Here is a 22,453-nt window from a genome sequence, read left to right on the forward strand (position 1 = left end):
TGATTTTTTTTGCATATGTTCTGATTGGACATTGTATTGCAAATGTGCACATGCATATCCTGCACTCTTCTGTCTGTCTGTTAACAAACGGCAAGTAACGTTTAGGTAGAGTATACTGACATCAAGATTCAAATTGAGATCCGCTTGGATTTGAATACAGTCAGAACTACAATCACGTTCCATGCTCATTTTTTAAACGTAAGTTGCCTGTAGGTTGCGTTCCAACATGACTCAGGTCCTGTATGTCCATTTGCTATGCAGCAGAGAGCAAGCCAGTGTGTACAAAAAACTGCATGTTCTTTAATAGGGTTGAAGACAGGTATGCAGTGCATAGAAAATAAATATATGTTCTGAGTCCTGAATTTTAATTCAGGATCCGTATTAATAAGCTCCAAGAACTTTTGCAGTAATATTTGTCAATGTCATTGTGTAATATGACATGATTATGCAGACACCATTTTTTCTAGGTCACTTCCATGCTGTGAATTTCATTACAGTCTGTGCAGAGAGGATGGCGCAACTAATCAATAGAGCCCTAGATGGAGGTATTTTACCAATGTTACATATGTATAGCCAACTCAATGGGAGTAGTTTCTGAAAAGCCACTTGCATTGATAGGGCTCTTTGGGGGGTATTCAATTGTCGGCGGGATTGCCGAAAATCCCGCGGTCCGCGCACGATTACCGATATTACGGTAATCGTGCGCGGAAAAACCGTTAATACGGTAATATACTCGCTGGATTTCAGCTCGCAGATCCAGCGAGAGATTACCGTATTAACGGTAATAATTTTTGAGCGCGGGATTTTCGGCGATTCCGCCGACAATTGAACATGCCCCTTTGTGTTGTACATGGACGTAGATATTTGCATTTTTGCCCAGTTTGAATCAAGTAACCAACAGTAAAGCTGGTGACGTGATAAATTACCAGACAAAAGCGCATAGAATCAATGTTCAAAGCAATTTTATGCACCAAATCAATAACGAAGCAAAATGGTACTCATGTGCAAACAGTGTCCCCTTATTAACTGGTGTCCACTAGCAAGCACTACAACTCCTGAAATGCGTTCCTCAGCATATTGGCTCTACGTCATCTGCACCCTGGTGTAAATGATAAAGATATTACATTTGCATGGCCTGTAAAATAGCACTAACCCTACATAAATCCAATCATGGGGGTAGATTTGTCAAACCTTAAAGTGGAGGTGTTGCCCATAGTAACTAATGAGCTTTTAGCCATCATGTATCTAGTGCTTCCAGAAAATGATCGTTAGAATCTGGTTGCTATGGGAAACACCTCCTCATTTCCTTTTTAAGAGGTTTGATAAATGTACCCCTTGGAGTTCTTTGGTGACTTATACTATCCTTTAAAGGGAATTTTGAATAATGTACATTTCCCCATAAATGTTACTAAACATAGTTTTTCATTGCTGTCCTTCAAACCTATGCTTCAGCATTTTCTACAAAGTACCTTATCTTCTGCTTTTAAAAACAAAACATATATGAATATATGATATTAATAGCAGTTCTGTGTGTTAGTGTTATTTATTTATTTTTGTTTGCTTATCATTATTTATTATATGTAGTTTTAATGTGTTTCGCCTATCTCCGATCCCTTTTGGAATTATGTAAAATGATATGCGTCAGAAACAGTGAAGACATAACATGTTGTATAGTGTTCTCTAATAGTTTACTGTCCTTACCACCCTCAACTGAATTTTTAAGAAAAAATATTATTTTTTGGGGGGTTTATCCTACCTACTTTTCAGCTGTTAGTCCGCTATTCGGTTTTTAACTAAATAACGTGTGCTACCAGCATAATGGATTATATTGGTAAAAATTGGTAAAAGTGCAATGCACCAAAAAAGCATGGAATACCCGTAAATAATGCATCACTAAAATGTATCTAAAGTGTACACTTTATTTCATACATTTTCCCCATTTTCACAGCACATGTGTGAATGAGCCCTTAAGCTAAAATTTAGGAATAACAATTGTTAATTGTCTCCATGACGTTTTTTTAAATATCCTCTCTCTTTATGGACCAATTATACCTACCACTTCAGTGTGATAAAAGAACCATCCTTCAACTGCTATTCCAAATGCAATAATCTGGGTGGAATTAATTAACCTGAGGTAAAAGATTTTTTTATTCTGTTTTAACTTTATATCAACTAAACTGTAACCTGGACAAGATTAATGGAAATAGAAAGTAAGTGGAACAAGCAGGAGTCGCCTTATTACATTATAAAAGAGTCAGGATATGAATTATACCAAATTTCCTCTAATTTTATCAAACATTTCTGTTTTAAGTAATCAGAGTCATAGAGTTGGCTTTAATTTTAAACCTTAAGTGGCGATTTGCCCTTATGAAATGATTTGTTGCAGTTATTGGCATTGCCAATAGTAGACATGGGGATATATTTACTAAACTGCGGGTTTGAAAAAGTGAAGATTTTGCTTATAGCAACCAATCAGATTCTAGCTGTCATTTTGTAGAGTGCACTAAATAAATGATAGCTAGACTCTGATTGGTTGCCATAGGCAACATCTCTACTTTTTCAAACTCGCAGTTTAGTAAATATACCCCATGGTTGGAAAAGGAAAGGTAACAAAGGAAGAATAACACCAGCGTTAATACATGCAACTGGTTAGCCAGCCAGCAGTAATGTTAGTTTGATAGTGCCACCACCTACTTCAGTGCCAGCCTCCATTTCCTGTGCATGCGTGGAACCTCTCCCTAAAGCCTCGGTTGGAGTACCCACCGGGGAGTGGCTCTGCTGGACTAAGTCAGGAAGGTTTATGTGGCCGGCAAAACCATTACTTTCTGCATGGCCAGGGCGTTTTTTATCTCCAGAAGTCTGTGGAGAAACAAAGGAAAGTACATGGACAATTCCATTCACAGAGCTAAACCTGGAGATGACAGAGTATTATCATGCATAACAAGACAAAGTTTCAGACACTACACAGACAAGGTAAAAGCTATGTACATTGCAGAAAAAGAAAGGCTCAACATACCAAGAGAAGAAAAAGGTGAGTAATTGATTATTACTAAGATAACAGCTTTATGTGTCACTAATACACAGTGAAGACATTTTGCAGGTTGAATCAATATTCACGAGAATGTGGTCTACACTGCGCTAGGAATTTACCTATTTCCCTTTTCTGTGCAACAAAATCATTGTAAATACATATACGTAGCATAGTGTGCAACAGTCACCTGTGCACCATATATGGAGACATTTCATGGCTAAACCAATATCCATGATAGAGCAGTGTTCACTATGAACCACCATCATCAAAGACACAAATAACTGTCCACTATTGTATGTATGTAATAGTTAGCCCAATTATAGGGACATAATACTTATTTCTACTTACTACAGAACACAGTCCCTTTTCTCCCTTCCCCAACTAAAAGAATATTGTGGCACCACTCCTGGTACCCGAATAGGCCCTGATATGACCCATTTCTCTACCCCTCCATTTTTAATCATCACAGAGTGTATATCATTTAACACTTTCACCTAATTGAATGGATCACATGTGGCCACAGTGGCACTTAAAATACTGAACATACTGTAATCTACTGCCCAGTTTAGGTAGTAAATATATGCTCACATAATGGCCATAAAGTTTTTCCGTCCATTAACCACATGGACGATGTATAAAACACACTTACAAGCCATGACTGCATGCAAAGTAGTTATGCAATTATTACTGAGCAATAGGCAATTAGACACCAGAACATACACCAGCAACAAATGCGATTTTAGCTGCTGACTTGTACCATGTGATATTTAAAGCTGCCCTACCACTCATGTTAACGTTTTTTTACGAAAATGCCACTCTCCCCTAGCCGCAGGCCAGGGGCCTAGTGCATGCAGATGTTTTTCCCGGGGCTCTGCCGGTTTTGAAATACAGAACTGGCAAATCAATACTTCTCCGCTTTATTATGGCAGCGGAGGGGGTTGGTTCTCCTGCTCACACAACCCTGAATTTTGTATGGGTCTGTAATTTGAATGGTGGAGCACCAGGAAAATCGGCAGCACGTAGCAGCACCTGGATCTTCTGCCAGGAGAAGGAGCAGGTTAGTAAAATCTTCTCAGTAGGTGGTAATGGGGCTCTACAGATGTTGCAATTTGCGTCACTCTTCCAGCAAAATAACCAATTTGTTATCACTCCATAAGTGCTAGTGGAAATGCTAGTAAGAAGTGCTAAAACTTTTTCCCCTTTAATAAAACTTGATCTGAATTAAGGGCATAAAAAGTAATTCTTTCTTTTATTAAAAAAAAAAGATGAATTTCAGACATACATAATTTAAAGCATCAAAATGCAAAGCTTCCAGGTTGAAATGATGGATCTAGCAAGTGGCAAATGATCTTTGATGTCAGCTCTGCATGATTCCCTTCCCGCATGTGCTAGCAGGATTGACATTTATTTAATGAAAACCTGATCCTCTCAGCTGCCATACATGCATACCTAATACAGTGAGACAATGCATGTCTGAAGTAAAATATTTATTATATAGTTCTCTGCATTCATTATTTTGTCAGTTTGCCGACAGAATCTGGAAACTCTGCATTCATGAAAACTATGAAGTGATTTATGAGGGAACCGCTGGTGAGATAAAAATCAATGTCCTGGGAGACTGCAGTTCCTTCACTCTAACATCTTTGCTATTTTCCAATGATCTACTATGAGTGTGAGAAATACAATAGGAGTCTCAAGTCTCACCTACAAAGTGTGGTTTTTCGCTCTTAATTCATAAAGGTTAAGCTAAAGGGATTATTACAAAACACTATTATTTATAATATTTAACACTAAATATATATCTTTTCTGCAGTGCTTTAGTCTAGGCACTGGGATTCTGGGGATTTCTGTGGCTGGGTTTCTTGCTTTTAAAGTTCCTGTGAGTCTCCTCCAAGAAACCATTTTCATTACTCAAAAAGCCTCTTCATTTCTAGAAGCCACAGACTGAGTAAAACTTCCTACTACTAAGATCAGCAGCTGATAGAGGAAGTAAACTGGATTGAAGGATACCTGGGATAAGAGGCCTAATTCCTGGCACACTTTCACCAACAGTAGTATGAAAGGGAGTTATGGAATAAAATACAAAGAAACACATGTACGAAGATTGTGGGTCTTGAAACAGCCTTTAAGAATATATTCCAAGTGCGATACAGCAACCAAGCGTATATGGGTTACAGCACATTTGTGTTACTGTTTAATTAAGCTTTATGCTGGTCACGCATCCTGTGAAATTATATACACATAACAGCTATGCACAAAAGTGATCATATGAAAAGCAATAGGATCATTATCGGGCATATTGGAAAATGCAATTGGAAGATGGCTACTATATCAGTCCCAGTGAGTTTTGAAGTGAACATGTTAACAGGACTGTGATCTTATCCCGTAGCTCTCAGGAAGAGTGACAGGAACAAAGTGTGTATGGCTAATGTTTCTCTGGTCATTTGTGTATATCATTCAGGTATGTATATAACCCTTTCAAACATGGACAGGAGGGGCTATAGACTGAAATATCCTCCGAGAGTTGTCAAGAGTACGATCACACAAAGGTTTGTTGACATGCCCATGATCCATACATGCCAACTTTCAAAACTTCTCCCCTGGGAGATCCTGGGGGAGAAGTCATATGTGACAGGGGGTAGATAGGAGGGGGCGTGGTGACGTCGTTGCGTCACCATAGCTCCGTCCTCACTATAAAATGCCGAAATTCACAGCATTGAATAGCGATGGCAGGTCTTAATGACGCGATTAAGCCCCACCCCTGCCATTCAATGCTATGAATTTCGGTGAATCCGGGAGGTTTGCCTACACTTCAGGGAGTCCGTGAGGAATCCCCGAAATTCGGGAGCCTCCCGGGAATTCCGGGAGAGTAGGCAAGTATGCCAAATTCTTACATGTATTACATATTTATGCCAACTATATAATGTTTATTTTTCGCTATAAATAGAGCAAACAAATATTTGAAGGGTTGCTAAAGAAACCCCTACCAGATAGCTCCTCACAGTGGTGAATGGCTAGAATATTACACCATGTCAGTCATTTTTATGGTATTGTCCAAATAACAGCCCCAATATATCAAGAGGAAACCAAGCTTCTTGCAATTGAATTAGCATTGTATTTGTATCCCAGAACAGAAAATCAATAATATAATATATACCGTAGACTTTACAATGACAAGTAAATTATGTTCTTTTAGTATTCATTTTCACATGTTGTATTCCACTTCATAGAACGATTATATCTAGTTTCAGTGATGCCATTTCCATAATTTGTGATATGTTCTCTATAATAAATAGGTTGCGCATAACATCTTACCTCTCGTATCATCAAAGTTCCTTCTCTTGAGATGCTTCTGAACGGCTCCGACTGTGAGTTTTCAAGGCCCTGTGTCCCTGCATTATATGGCTCATTGTTTCCAGACATTCCAGGAGGTCTGCAAACAAAGAGCAGAGTGTAAGGAGCCACTAGTGAATGATAAACCTATTCTCTGATTCCTCACTAAGCACAGGGTGAACAACAAGGAACTACAGTATAAGAAGCCAAGTGAAGTAGAGTAAAATTATTATTATAAACTATTTATATAGCACCACCATGTTCTGCAGCGCTGTACAGAGAATGTCATTCACATCAGTCCTTGCCCCATTGGAGCTTACAGTCTAAACCGACACACACACACACACACACACACACACACACACACACACACACACACACACACACACACACACACACTTTAGTCAGCAGCCAAATAACCTACTAGTATGTTTTTAGAGTGTGAAAGTAAACTGAAACACCCAGAATAAACCCAGGCAAACATAGATAGAGCATACAAACAACCCACAGATAGGGTCTTGGTTAGGATTCAGACTCATGATTCCAGAGCTGTGAGGGAGCAGTGCTAATCACTGTGCTGCCCAAAATACTTGTTCTCTGCCCCTACAAAAATAAAGTTTAACAATATAAACTGATGTAAAGTATCCATTTTTTGTATTGCAAACCTGTCTCTTTTACATTACTTTAGTTTTATCTTCTATTACTAGATTAAGTGGATTTAACAGTTTATTTAAAAAACAAAAACAAAAAAAACAATTAATCCCATATGGGATTAATTATGTTCACAGCAAGCAAAAAATTTAGTGTAGGGAGGGGTATCTCCTTCCCTTCTATGTGGATCAGCACACGGAAATCTAAGACGTGTGGGCCTAAAACATTCATCAATCCTGCTGGAGGGACTATTGGACAAGGTGGGTGGACTATGGCCGTGACCTGACAGTGTGCACAGTTTTTAGCTAATCATATTAATAAGGCCCTATAGCTTTCGCCCTGCGTGCCAAGTGCCAGACCTATTTGACTTGGACACACACACACACACACACGTGTGCGTTCACATCATGACAGATACAGTCGCTTAGAAGGCTGGATCTGTATGTGAACCTTTGTACCAATTAAAAACAAAGAGCATTTCAGAATTTTATATTTAGGTAGACAATGCATTACAATGTAACAGATCAAGATTATGCAAACACATGTTACATAAATGAATAAAGAAAAAAGAAGAACAAAAATGTCTAACCATTGCTAGCCATCAAATATTAGAGCCGTCCGGGCCAGTCAGGTTACACACTCAGACAACCAAGATAAACATCTTATAACACAGACACATGGGCACTTCACTCTTAAGTGTGAGATGATTATCAGGGTGGAGATAATCAGGGGGAGGGGGATTATTAGCACACATCCGTAGCTCAGACCACTCTGAGTGGTGGCAGTTTTTCCAGATTTGTGTATGAAGATCTCGAGGGAGGAGATATATCAAGCTCGAAGAAGTGCTCCATCTGGAATTTTTTGTAAAGAAGTTTCAATCCAATGCACCCGGAATATGTGATAAAGTTTTTCTCTAAAAGTGAGAACACAGGAGGAGCATTCTGGGCCCAGACTTGGAGTATGCTTATTTTGGCCGCAGCCGAGATAGCAAGTAGCAGCTTCTCGCAACCCCTGCTCACCTTACATTCTGCTGGAAGTATTCCAAAAATTGCCCACTTCAGGGACAGGGGATATAGTTCACCAAGTGAGTTATGGAAAATCTCCAGAAGCATATATTTGGAAGGCAATCCCAAAAGTAGTGGGTCAAATCCGCTCGGTGAGAACCCCACTTTAGGCAAAGGGAAGTAATTTGGAATCGGCGGGAGGGAAAAGGTAGGCCCGATGGTAAAAATTGAAGAACATTTCTGTATACGTCATAACCGGTAATGTGCGTAATGATTTAGCCAAAGCCTTTAATAGGACATCAGGAGTCAGATTGGGAAACAGGTTCCACCACTGTGAGAGACGCGTTTTAGGTTTGTCATAATCAAATTGGTGGCGTAATAAAGAATAATGTTGTGAGATGGCCTTATGTGTCAGGATGGATGTGGACAGCATAACATCTAATTGATTATCCCAGTCAATTTGCTGAGATTGAAAAAATGATAAATGGTAATTGCGGAGAAAGGGATAGAGAGAGTAAGCCTGAGCGTGTGTCATGGGTTTACGAGTTACCTCATCTACCAATGGTCGAATCGTGGGGATGCCCATGCTAGCCCATTCAGTAAAGAGATAGGAAGCCATGCAGTCCTGGAAGTCTGGGTTGCGGAGGAGAGGGAGGCACATGGAAGCATGGGAATTTAGATGATACAAATGCCACACTTGGTGGTAATAGATTGTGTAAAGTAGAATCAGGCAATTCCTAATCGTGGCGATGAATGAAGGCCCTCAAACTGCGATCAGGGAGGGAACCCTGGTCCAAAGCTGTACAAGTATAAGTAGTTATGAAGTCAATCTCTAAGGTGACGTAACTGGGCTGCTTAGTTATAGCAGGCAACGTTTAGTAAATTAAAGCCACCGCTATCTCTTTGTTGTTATAAGTTCACCAGGTCAATTCTCGGTTTTTTTGAGTTCCAAATAAAAAGCGAAAGACCACATCTATTTTAATAGAATCTGATTTTGTCAGTAACAGGGGCAACACCTGAAGGGGGTATAAAAGTCTGGGGAATATGATCATTTTTATTAAATTAATTTGGTCCCCATAGGAAAGATTCAGAAATTCCCAACCCTGCATCTCTTGCTCAGCTGCAGCGATTGCTTTAGAAATATTATTATAAGGGGAATGAATATGGACGCCCAGGTATGATATGGCCGACTTAGCCAAAATATAGGAACATTACGTGCCCAAGACGGCTTGGTAATACCGTTACATAGATACATTGCTGTTGACTTTTCAAAATTAACTGTAAATCCTGAAACAGAGCCAAACACAACTATGCGATCCACAAGGAGTAGAAGGGATGTTTCCAGATTGGATATATAGATCAAAACATCATCAGCAAAGGCCGTCAGTTTAAATTCAAAAAACTTTGATCCCCTCAAGGAAACTAACTCTGCAGAACCCTGAGCATTGGATCCAAAACCAAACTAAAAAGCAGTGGAGAAAGAGGGCACCCCTGGCGAGTGCCTCAACATTGTCAAAGGCGGTACCATGATACCATTGACCACAGTGATGTAGTAGGGGAAGTGTAGGGGAACTCCATGGCGGTCTCCATGGAGTTTACAGTATAATTCTGTCAAAATAAGGACCACTTCTCCCCTATGGGTCTTATAATATCTTGCGATGAAACCATCTGGGTCTGGTGCTTTATGAAGCTTCAAGATTTTGATTGCGAGATCTACCTCTTGAGAGGTTATATCACTCGCAAGAAGAGTCCTCTAATATGGAGTCAATGAGGGGCGTTTGTCTTCAGCTAATAGTTTAGATATTAACTCATGATTTGGAGGGTCACCTCTATAAGATTCAGAGTAATATTTCTGAAAAGCTGCAATTATCTTTTCTGATTCAGTGAGGAGCCCCTGAGGGGACGATGATTTAAGGGCTACTATATGCAATTTTGGGACTTATTGCCCCAGCGAAAGAATTTGTTTTCTGTGAATTCAATCTGCTGCTTGGCTTGGGAAGTCAGGAAACTTTCCAGCAGTTGTTGCACCTCTCTGTGAGCAACAAGGGTTGTTCCCGATGGAGTCAGGGCATAGCGGGCGTAAGTTTCCGCCGACATTTTGAAAAGGCCTTCATAAGTTTTCTCATCTTTTTGAGATGACTGGAAACATACGCTATGATATGACCGCGCATAACCGCTCTCGAGGCTTCCCAAAAAAGTATGGTGTCATTGCAGTGGTCAATGTTATCATCTAAGTATTCAGCCCATTTGTGTCTTAAATACTGTTGGAAATGCTCAGAGCTATGCAGAAACGAGGGAAATCTCCAATGCTGAGTTTTCCAGCCTAAGTTTGGTAATTGAAGGGTCAGTGAGAGCACAGCGTGGTTCGAAATTACAATGTTAGCTTTGTCCACATTACGAACCAGCGGCACCAACGAGTTGGCAACATGTATGTAACCTATTCTTGAACACAAACAGTGAATGCTAGAATAGAAAGAATACGTTCTGTCGGGTTAAACAAGCGCCATGGGTCTACCAAACCATACCTAGGCATCAGTCCAGAGAAATAGCCAGAGTTGGTCGGTCTTGTAGTGGAAGTAATGCCGGATTTACAACCCAGTTAAAGTCACATGCAATAACTAAGTTAGGGGTATCACATCATCATCATCATCATCATTTATATAGCGCCACTAATTCCACAGCGCTGTACAGAGAACTCATTCACATCAGTCCCTGCCCCATTGGAGCTTACAGTCTAAATTCCTTAATATAGACACAAACTCACACACAGACAGACAGACAGGGAGACACTAGGGTCAATTTTGATAGCAGCCAATTAACCTACCAGTATGTTTTTGGAGTGTGGGAGGAAACCAGAGCACCTGGAGGAAACCCACGCAAACATAGGGAGAACATACAAACTCCACACAGATAAGGCCATGGTCGGGAATTGAACTCATGACCCCAGTGCTGTGAGGCAGAAGTGCTAGCCACTAGGCCACTGTGCTGCCATATCAATTTGCAATACTATCTGGACAAGGGAATGAAAAAATTCTTGTTGTGCTGTGTTCGAGGCATATATGATCAAAAAGGTAAATTTAGTCTTGTTGATCTAGGTAGAGACCAGTAGGTATCGAGCATTCGGGTACACAACAGTGTCCAAAATTGTATATTGTAGGTGCCTAGCAATTATTATAGCAACCCCCATAGCTTTCGTAGCATGGAGTGCAAATAAACAATCCCCTATCCAGCCGGCTTGCAAGACGAGACCATCTGAGTCTCTCCAATGAGTCTCCTGTAAAAAAAAACCCTATGTCAGCGTGGGATCTTTTAAGGTGGGCAATGACTTTTTTACGTTTAATAGGAGAATTCAATCCACCAACATTCCACAAAACCATAGTGAGAGTCTGCGGGAGGGCGGGAAGGGAAGAATCAGAACATGAGGAGAACATGAGGACTGCATGGCTAACCTATCCCCAGCGATGGATGGAGTATAGATGGAATAGTGTTTGCAGATGAGGCGCACTTTGTTGACCTCTTCTCAATCATAAAATAGCAGAATTGAAAAGGATGGGCCCCATGTCTCTGTGAGTGGCAAACAATAAACCGGACATTCAGTAACATTAAATAGCTGCATCTCAAAAACAAGTCAATACAATTATCAAACCTCAAAACATTTTCCTAACCAAATCGAAGTACAAATGAACTCTAGGAGTTAAACCAGAGGATCATAAAATACAATACATGGTCCATTATTGTGGGAAAGAGAGAAAAAAAAAAAAATAGTGAGAGTTTACGTTAAATTGTCAAATCTCAAAGAATTAGTCATCGTAGTTATAGACTACACTTGTCTATCTGAACAATAATTTGCGTGCAATAAATACTGAGCAAGGTGGTGTGAGATGGGCGGGTACTATGTGGTGAACCAGGAGGTGGGGTGACCGTCTAAAGATGCCATTTGGCAGCATCTGGGTCATCAAAAACAGTGCAGCGGTTTCAATTATTCTAACTTTTGCTGGGTATAAAAGTGCAAAGCATCTGTTGTTAGCTGCCAGGAACCTGCAAATTGGGGTAAATGCTTCTTGTTTTTCTGTGAGCATGGCCGAGTAATCCTAGAAAATCAGTATTCTATTATCATTGATAACCAGATGTTTCAGGAGTCAAAAAATCTGAATTTTCTCCTTGTCTCACATCTAAAAACAGGTCGGGGCTTAGTACCTTCTCTAGCCGTCTCCAACCGATTGACTCGTTCAATATGTGGGAAAAATGACATTTTAGATATGACGGCATCCAAAGTAGATTGCAGGGCCTAAAACTTTTTGTCAATAATGGGGAGCAAGTTGTTAATTATACTTTGAGCTGTATGCAAACCCGGTACTGCAGTAGAGAGTGACAGGGAGAGCTGGTGCTCCTCTGTTTGATTGTAAACTTCAACTAACAGTACATAGTGAGGGTTAAGAGGACTACTTGAGTGATGTGCTGCTCTATCACATATACATATTTACACCAAACAATATTATATACTGAAATATAGCTTACATGAGTCTTGGTATATCACTAACAGACACAGTTCCATCCTGAGTCTCGCTCTCACCATCTTCCTCCTCACTACTGTCAGATTCCTCACTGGAGGAAGAATAATCAGTCACCTTCTTCATTGGTCGGTTTGTCTCTTCAGTGCGTAACTCTCTCAGCTCTTTCGCCAATGCCGTCAGATCCTGCAAAAAGATTCATGTGGTGAATGATCCAAACCAAAGCAGAAAATGTATCCAATGTGACATCTCCTTGAAGCGAATGTTCAACTGCACCATAGCCAACGAGAAAATAGGCGAACAATAATGTTACAGACACATTTCCATCAGACAAACAGACAATGTTTAAGGCAAAAAGGTAACATCATGAAGCAAACCATCTTATTTGCAGACTTATTTACGACCTTCATGTGCCCGGTGCGTATAAAAGATGGATACACTTACGCTCTGTGAAATTCAGAATTTCTGTCATAGTAAGCTGGAAAATATTTTTCTTAGTGTATATATGTCCACTGGTGACAAAATTATTTTTGGTTTAAATATAAAATGCAGTAAATGCAGTTTTTTTTTGAAAAAAACAAACTAATTTTTATAAAAACAAAACAGTAAAACTATCACAATATTTCCCAGTTTACTATGAATTTGACATGACATTTTATTTCTGACACTTTCTGTACTGGGACATCACAGGCAGCATGTATAATATATAATAAGTGTATCTAGATCATGCTTGTAAAGCAATGCAGGTGAAGAAGTGGTAAAGCACAGGACTCTGCAGATGATGAATTTGCTTGTTCTGTGGAAGAAAACATGCAAATGACGAACAAAGCATTGGTCTTACCATTTCCCCCTACATTAGTGACCAATGTAGACGTCAATGCATTCGCTCAGGGTTTAAGGAGAAAAAATGTATTGAACATCACCACATTCATTAATATCCAAATAGCCCTAATGTTTCCACTACACAATGCCATACTATGTACAGGTGTTTATACATTCTCATTTATCAAGACATGGCTTCTTCCTAGTACAGCATTTCATACATCAGCAAGCAAAACATGTATACGCAAAAATACATCCCTTTTCATGCATTTGCATTGTAAGGAAACACGTATCAAGGAAGACATAACACTTTCTATATTCCTTATTTATATAAACATACAAAGGTTAGAAGTTTACTAAGAAGATTGCAACAAAACAACCCACATCATGTGCACAGGAAACTATAGTTTCTGTAACTTGAGAACTGACTCCGTTTTGCATAGCAGGATAAACGGTGACTGCTGTAATTTTATATAGATATATTAAAATGTAGCCCCAGCACCATATAACTTCTTCAAGTCCCACCCACTGATGCTAGATATAGATATGTGATCTAATTAGATGCTACCTATTGATATACCTTTTATTTTGTGGCACTGAAGCTTCACCATACCTTGTCATGCAAGTGTATATGCAAGCCTGATTATATTAACTAAAATATAATAATAAAATAGAACACATAAGTGTAAAAAATAATATTTGTACTGCTTATATAAGTAACATCAAATGAAAGTAAGTGAATATTAATGTGCTACTAGGTACTAACACATGTCTCTTATGTGCACAGACTCAATGTTCTGACATTTAAAGGGATATATAGTTATCTGGTGCAAATAGAGAAAAATGTTTATGTTTCATTAAATATTATACAGTCAATATGCTTGTACCCCACAAATCCTGGAGAAGCAAATATATAGATGTCCATACACTGGCAAGTATAAGATAAGCACACTGCAACTTGTTGACCTTGGAAACAAGTACAAGAAAAGCTGCAGACAGCTAGTGATTTCTAGGGAATGACAACACGGAGAGCTCCACGTGTTATAGAACAGAAAACTTAGACACATGTATGAACGTTACTCCCTCAGCGAGAGACCTCTTGCTTCTTGAGTGCCAGGCAATGCAATTATCGGACAATACATTTGGAAAACAAACATTATATATATTCTTGCGCAGACTTGCAAATATGAGAGTCCTATGCCTGGGGAAAAAAACAGGCCGAGTATTGTTCTTTCATATAACTGGTTACATTTATAAACCGCTAACAGTACTGTAGGAAGCAGTCATTTCAGGCATTAGTCATTCTCTTGCCTTAGGTGGCAACTGAAATCGCTCTATTCTCTACTAATACACAAACTACCATGGACATTTGTAAACAACTAGTTACACCCAACAATGCAACCTCTGTGCAGTTCAAAAAAACGAAGACTCCGTTACAGAGGTAATGGCACAAATAACTGTCACACACTAGAACGCAGAAAACAGTTTTACAGAGTTACTTGTTAAGTTTTCAGATGTAACCAGATTCATTCAGCCCAGTAAAGAAGTCACTGTGATTCTTATAAACATACTGTCAGTTTATTCCATTACTTTGGGCAAAGCAAGATCTTCTCATTTAACACCAGAACATTGAAGTGTGCACATTAAAGAGAATTGTGTGAAGACAAACATTTAGCTGCTTATCCACTAATGTTGAAAAGGACTTGTATGTCTACACAGCATGTGCAAATACGTATTGACATGAAAAGTCCCTTAAATTATTCTTACCATTTTATTTCTTAATGACATCATAGTGGTTTTATAAAAGAAGCTTCATTTTCTTTTGAACAACTATTGTTACTCTGGGGGAAGTTTGCCTGTGGCTAGATGGAGAGGGAAACCCTTAGGACTAATGCTTTGAGTTGTATCTTTAACATACCCAGCATGAAAATAGCACGCCGAACAAAGCTTTCATGTACTTAAGGTGGATCAAAAGCCAAAAAGAAATATTTTCATCTGTTGTAGAGAAGGATGAACAGTGTTGTCTTCCTGACCACCTACGGTTAATCAGAAGATGCTTACTGCATATTTATGGGGGAGGCCGTTCCACAGCCGTAGTCACCGATTTTAATCAACCATCCTGACTACACCAAGCTTTTTCCTTCATTTACCACTTTACATATTAAACTTTTACAAAAATAGTTAAATCAGGATAAAGCTTTTGCATTAATATACATTGTCTTTACTCTCAGTAGAAGTAACAGAACCACTCACTCAGAAATGTCATCATTACACTGATTTATCACTTATAGATATCTAGGTGGGGCAGAGATACAGTGGTTCGTATCTTAAAGCCAATGATAGGAAAAGACCGGCTTTCCCGCAAAATTGGTGACAAACTGCAAGTACAATTAAGTCTCCCAACATCCAGTACAGAGGGGGAAGAGGCGCCATTCTTACCTTATCTAATAAAGAAATGCAGTAGCAGCAAGGATAAGATAAGATGGGCCATATTATAGGAAGTGGATTTGAACACAACCAGATCAAGGTGCAATGCTTACACAATACTACACATCAAATAAGGATCTGTCTAGCTGCGGGTATCTTAAAACTAGAAAGGATTTCTATTCTCTCCTCATAGTACAGTGCCATATAACTTGTTTGCATTTATAGTATTCTGTGAAGTGATTTGTCCCAGACAAGGTCCCAGATTTTAATACTGGCGAAATTCTTTGTAGCACTATTTTAACCTGCAGGCTTTATAAGTTGGGTTTGATTACATGTGGTTATCTAACCCATGAACAATATATAGGGTTTGTGATGCATGAGTGTTGGATGTCAACCAAAAGGGACACGTATTTTTGAACAAGTAGCAGTTTTTGTTGTATGTTACAACAATGCAAAAACACGCTTAGACCTCTAGAACACAATATTTAATAGTGCCAGGTGTTATGTCGCAGAGAGGTAGGGTGATGGACAAATCAAATAGAACCTGCCCTACATATAGATGCCCACACTAAGCAAAATTGTGTCTTTAGATTTTTGCCATGATAAAATGGTAAGAATTGTAGTCTAACTATAACCATTTGATATGCATATGCTGTGAAGAAATGCTAAAATTTTACTATGTGAATGAGTCCAATGTCTTTGTGTTTAGGACAGTTTATACCTGAGTAAAATATGACGGACATATTAATAAAAATGTAAATGTTTGAATGAGCCATGTTTCTGCACATTTGTATTAAACATGATGTACCCCCTTTATAAAGAAGGCATATGCCATTCACAAGAATCCAACATTTATCTGTTCCATATGCCTGTATATGGCATATAGCGCCGTTACACCAGCACTGCTCACAGAGCGTTTCTTCACTAGTATGACCAAAATCTGGCATTTATATAGTCTATGTTCAGGCAACAGGAATTCCTGGGGCCAGTATAGAGGCAGTGAGCTGCTATCAATAGGAATCAGTGAAGGTAGCATTTTAGACAGTGAAATAAAATAAAGAATAAAATGCCATTTTGTATACGATAAGTATGGCCCACACAATGTGCTCTGTTTCTGTAAGTAATTTACCAATGCTTTTTTCCCCAGAGTCATCTATCCCATAAACGTCCCTATGTGTGTTTGATAGATTCTTCTTCTTGTACCAGATTGTGTCCCCAGCTCCATAAATAAATGCAAAGCAAATGAAGGATTATCTACCGCAACTTTCCAGTGCTAATTATTAATGTGAAATAACCTCTCATAAAAGGCAAGAAAGAGAATTTCTTACCGTTTTGTTTTTAGTTTTCATTCTCCGCGGCATGATCTTTCCATCATCCGCGGGCATTGCCTGTGAGATAACAGCCTGTAGAAAAGTATCGGATATCAGGAGAGCATGAAACTTGGGATTCATTAATGTTGTGTCCCAAGTTTCTTGTAACCCATTACTAAATATATATTGGAAGGAGATGTGTTTTACAATTCACATCTACCGCGTACAAATAAAATTCCACCTATTAGCATGAGCAGCAGCCTGGGCATGGATGCAATGAGCCAAGTCACATCTTCTGTATGTGGTGGACACCATGACACAGCCAATCAAAAATCAGATATCTCCTCAGGCATGCAATGATCCAATCACAAATAATGGACATGCAAGCTGTTTATGTGAGTGCTAGACGTCAACACACCGTATAGGGGTTATTAGTGCAGCCATTTACAAGCAAATTCTTTGTACAATTAATTAAATGTCTTATAAAAAAAAAGCCATATGCCTGGATTGTTACAGGTATCCCAATGTTAGAACTAGTTAAATACTGCATACTTAGAAAAACAATGGAGTCATTTAAATAGCAAAAGCAAAACAATACAAGTGAAATGGACTTGGATTGAATTTGCCAGTGCTCTCAGTACAGAAGGGCTGGCAACTGAGGCAGGAGGGCAACTGTCTTATGGCCAGCTGTCGTTTTCACAGATAAAAAATAAAAGTGGAGCTTCCTTAAGTGTTGAAATCGGTGCACAATCACTCCATACAAAAACATATGTAGTTGTGTTTCTGTTAGTAATGTGTCACTAACCTATTCCAATAAATGTTCTCAGTGCTTGGACTGTTATCTCCATATTTCTTTCCATAATCACCTGTTTATATAAGCAGGTGGAGTTGATCTTTTGTAGCATGGTCTACTTGTGCTTAAACCAAGGGTCAGCAGTGGTCAGCCTTTCCCTGATACATGATAATCACTCACTTGCTTATAATGTATTGCGTAGTATTAAAGCTGGGTACACACCTACGTAATCGTACTTCAGATGCAAGTGCTGTAACGATTTCACTACCAATTAAAAGTCTCGATGAGCACACTGATTCATGCATACACACCTGCACAATTTACCATGAGATCTGTGATCTTCATCTCTCAATTATCTGCTGAAAAGATGGTGACTCCCTACACACTCTATAGATATGCAGAGGAACTATCAGCAGAAGTGTTGGACACACTTCCACATTTACCTGACATCGGTCCATCGTTAATTGTGAATTTTAGGAAGTTTAGAAAACCAAATCAAATGATGCCTTTTGGTATGATAAAACAGGATCATGGGAGCGTACACACTCTTGCAATATCTGACTAAACGGTTGTGAATTGTGTGATCTGCACAATAATTGCATAGATATGTACCCAGCTTTACTGTAATACTGTGTCTAGGGTTGTCACCTTTCTCACTCATAAACCCCAAACAGGTTAGTTTTTGGCTACACACTTTTCTTTATATCTATTTACAATTGTACAGTACACATAATTATTGAATTAGAGTAGTGTACAAAATATAGAGCCCAGTAAACAGTTGATGGAAGATTGAAACAGTCCCATTTCTACATGCTTGACCAGAGCTTGCACTGTACTGGCGAGTGTCATTTAACAATCCAAGAAGTATTTGTCGACTTTGGGGGATACCACAACCATAATAGTTGAACTAAAACAGCAGCGGCACTCTGCACTGCCAGTGTCTGGTTTTGACAGCCACAGACACGGAGAGAGTCAACAGAGAACAGCACACAACCAAAGCTTACTGGATGGACGTAAGACAGAAGCCAATACTAGATGGGTCACTGAACAGCATCCAATGCCATGTAAATCTCACTGAACAACAAAAAAGCAGAGGAGGTAGAGATGTTGGCTGTTGATACTGATAAACCAGTTTCTTCATCTTAGTATAAAATAATCACTTATTGACATGACAAAGATGAGGAAATGGCTAAAGTATAATTTTTGGGATGTCCCAACTAATTATCTGTCACATTAGGCTTCGACATACCGGATAATGGAATCAGTACTTTTTGCTACTGAATAAACTTGAGTTGGACAACAGCACGTGGCTCTGTTCAAGTGAAATGCAAGTCAGTGAGTTTGTTATGGAAACACTGCTGATATCACATTCAGCCCCTATGTGAAGATGGTACATTGCAGACTAGAAAATAGTATCACTAACCTCATCTATTGCTTTCTTATAGCTCTGAGCAGGGGAGGGGTAGTCAGCATCGGAGAAAGCAGAGCAGGTCAAGGGCAAGCCACAGGGAAGGAAGCAGGTTAAAAATACAAAGTGTTAGTTTGGTGCTTGTCAAGCTCTCTAAACAGATAAATACACAGCGAGGAGCTTTGAAAAGACTGCAGAGAGTACACAGGACACGAAGCACATGTAGCCGAGCCACCATTATATAGACAGAATGTACATGGTCACATCACAGACCGACTCGGACCTCACACTACACACTTACAACAAGCACAGTTTTAGGTATTTTTCGGTGACTTTCAGTTAAATGTAAACAAACACATGGTTACACAATGCTTGTTATATCTTACCTTCTTATATTTTATGAACACAGTAATAAGTCAGGAGTACTCTACATACTAGGGATAATAATGATGCAATCTATATATCTTACAATATTCTAATGAAGCACAGGCACTATACAGTGTACCTTAGAGCCATAATCCTTTCTGCATTGTAAGCAATGTGTAACACTATACTTCACAGCTTCTTATTGGACAGCTGAATAATGTCCATAGGTTCATATAATACTACAGCGTCAAATATTATAGTATCAAGAGCGCAGTGCTAAATATAAAATTGTATTATAGTAGTATAGGATCAAGTGTCGCAATACTACATGATCATGTACCGATGTATCACAGGAGGTGGTTTAAGTTAGTACTGTCAGGTTATGTGCGGTGGTTAATAGTCTGTATTATAGCTATATTATTTTTGCATCATAGCCCTACAAAGTCTCATACTGTAAAATATAGGGTCATAGATCATATCTGCTCTAATAGGCAATGCATGACAATAGGCACACGTCTGCATTAGAACCCGATTATACAGCCAGTGGTTTTTATGGCAGCAATGGCCACATTCCAAAACACTAGAGAGATGAAGGGACATAGTATAATTTTTGCATCACATACTGTTAAAAGGTCATGTATTATAGTGCTATATGATGGAGGCACAGACCTAGTGCAGTGTAATTCAGAACGCAGGAATAAAATTGCTTTATGGTAACTTTCCTTCTTTTTTTTTTTTTTTTTACACTATTTTGCGTTGACTTGGCTGGAGGGGCTGCCCCATGTAAGAGCCGAGTAATAGGTTATGAATATAAGAAGTGGAGAACTACTAAATGTAGGATATATTTATTAATGATCACCTATGGTATCTCAATCTGTAAATACAGCAATGCAGCCTTTTCACTATACCAGGGTGGGCTGCTCATCAGTAAAGCTTGCTGTATACGAGCCGATCCTGTCATATTACTATTTCTCCACAAATATGTGACCAAACTGGATAAGATCCTGCTGTTCAGCCTATTAGGACCAGGGCTCTAACTAAGGCTGTGCGAAAGGGACAAAGGCCCAGGTTGCAAAGCTAAAGGGGGAAGGCGCAGGTAAATTTATATTTTAGCTTAATTTGGCTAAAGTTTAGGACAAGTGGGTGTAAGCTTCTTTCTTGCACCAGAAACTAACATTTCTAGTTAAGACTTTGCAAGTACTGAATCACTTACGGCATCACTGGGGCCTGTTAATGCGGTTGGAAGACCACACGAAGGGTGCAAGCTGTCATCTTCCAACCAACCACATCCACAAACATGCCGGATACAAATCTAACAGACTTCCTATTATCACATCATGGACGCTAACTGGCCGCACACTCTGCAGCGTTGGGTCAATTGCCTTATACGGATACTGCAGTGTGTGAAGCCAACACAAGAAACACATAGAATAGGATGTAACGAGATGCTATAACACCAAGTAAAACATTGCATAGTCCAGTGGATCCCAAACTTTCTCAGTTCAAGCACCCTTGGTAATTATTTTGGCTTCGGGGTGCCTTGAAAAAATTATGGCATTCCTAAGTAGTCCTCCACCAAGCTTACCACCGGCCCTGGTTGTGGCACCCCAGGGAGTCACGGTGCACAGTTTGGAAACCACTGGCATAGTCATAGGATAGTTGCGGGTTGCATGTCTCTGCATACAGTGCTAAAACATCACACTATTCCAAGGTCACTCATAACACGTACTACAATGTAGTAGTATTAAATTATATTTAAATATTTTAGGACCTTCAACAGTACATTTTGAATAATAATAATAATAATAATAATAATAATAATAATAATAAACAAATAAAAATGTACACCAAACTATGTTTTAGTCAAAATTCTGTACGTTTTATTTTGACGACTTTGGAACCGTCTTGAAATTCATATTTAAATCATGCAAGAGGCAACATTTCGTCAGAATTTCTAAATCTAAAAATACATCTAATAACCCGCAGCTCTTCCCATGCTGCCAGCTTACAGCATGTATAAAAATACAGCTACACCAATAAGTGTTATAGCCCCTCCTGCTGCATGCATTAATCTCATTAATAAGTGTTTAACAATTGTAACCATACAAAAGAGGCTTTTCTAACCTGTGCTTACAATACACAGCCGCCAAGGCAGTACATAGTAATGCAAAGTATCAGGGAGATTTTATGTTGCATAACTCACAAACCTATCATCAGTTTAATGTCCTTTAAAAAGACAAAGCCTGTCTAAGAATACAGCTCAACACACAGATTAGCAAAAACTGTAATTTGTGGTGTATGAAGCGGTAATGCCTTATTAAGTATTAAACTGCTGCAGGTATCTTTAAATACACAGAACACTATTTGACTATGAATATTGTAAAGAAATACACAGTAAGTGGGGTTTATTTTACTAAAATGAACTCACATATCAAAGATAATTATAGAGGAACTTCTACTAATTCGATTTTATTCCATTTCCCTACCTTTTGCTATCGGGTTTTGCAACTTTTGAATTCTCAAGGACTATCATTTAATGATGAATTCTACCCAAAACAAAAGATTTTGGTGGAGTTCACCAGAATAAAAGAAAACTAAGTTTTACTCATCCTAGGTCCAGCATTACCCCAATATGGCAGGTTCCTCTAGGCTCCAACAGTCCAATACTGTATTCCTCTCTCCTACTTCTGATTCAAGAGACAGTGGTCTTATCCCTTTATGGAGCAACGACAGCAGCAAAACTGGTGCTTGAAAAAGTTTGCATTAGTAGGAGAGAGGATTGCAGAACCAGGCCGCT

The 22,453-nt window shown here is 39.0% G+C and overlaps 1 protein-coding gene across 12 annotated transcripts in view; it reads right to left on the minus strand.

The window, feature by feature from the left end:
* Nucleotides 1-22,453, minus strand: part of TNIK (TRAF2 and NCK interacting kinase) — a 261,739-nt gene that overhangs the window by 18,328 nt on the left and 220,958 nt on the right. For 5 of the 12 annotated variants that reach the window (XM_075202119.1, XM_075202118.1, XM_075202121.1 and 2 more), the window contains 5 exons: nt 19,306-19,329; nt 17,108-17,182; nt 12,538-12,716; nt 6,347-6,464; nt 2,695-2,859 (listed from right to left, as the gene is read on the minus strand). In XM_075202119.1, coding sequence (XP_075058220.1) covers nt 2,695-2,859; nt 6,347-6,464; nt 12,538-12,716; nt 17,108-17,182; nt 19,306-19,329 — 561 coding nt within the window. The remainder of the gene's footprint in view (nt 1-2,694; nt 2,860-6,346; nt 6,465-12,537; nt 12,717-17,107; nt 17,183-19,305; nt 19,330-22,453) is intronic. The other 7 variants (XM_075202120.1, XM_075202126.1, XM_075202129.1 and 4 more) reach the window with 3 other exon arrangements.

Source organism: Mixophyes fleayi, chromosome 3 (genome assembly GCF_038048845.1).
Source record: "Mixophyes fleayi isolate aMixFle1 chromosome 3, aMixFle1.hap1, whole genome shotgun sequence".
Lineage (NCBI taxonomy): Eukaryota > Metazoa > Chordata > Amphibia > Anura > Limnodynastidae > Mixophyes > Mixophyes fleayi.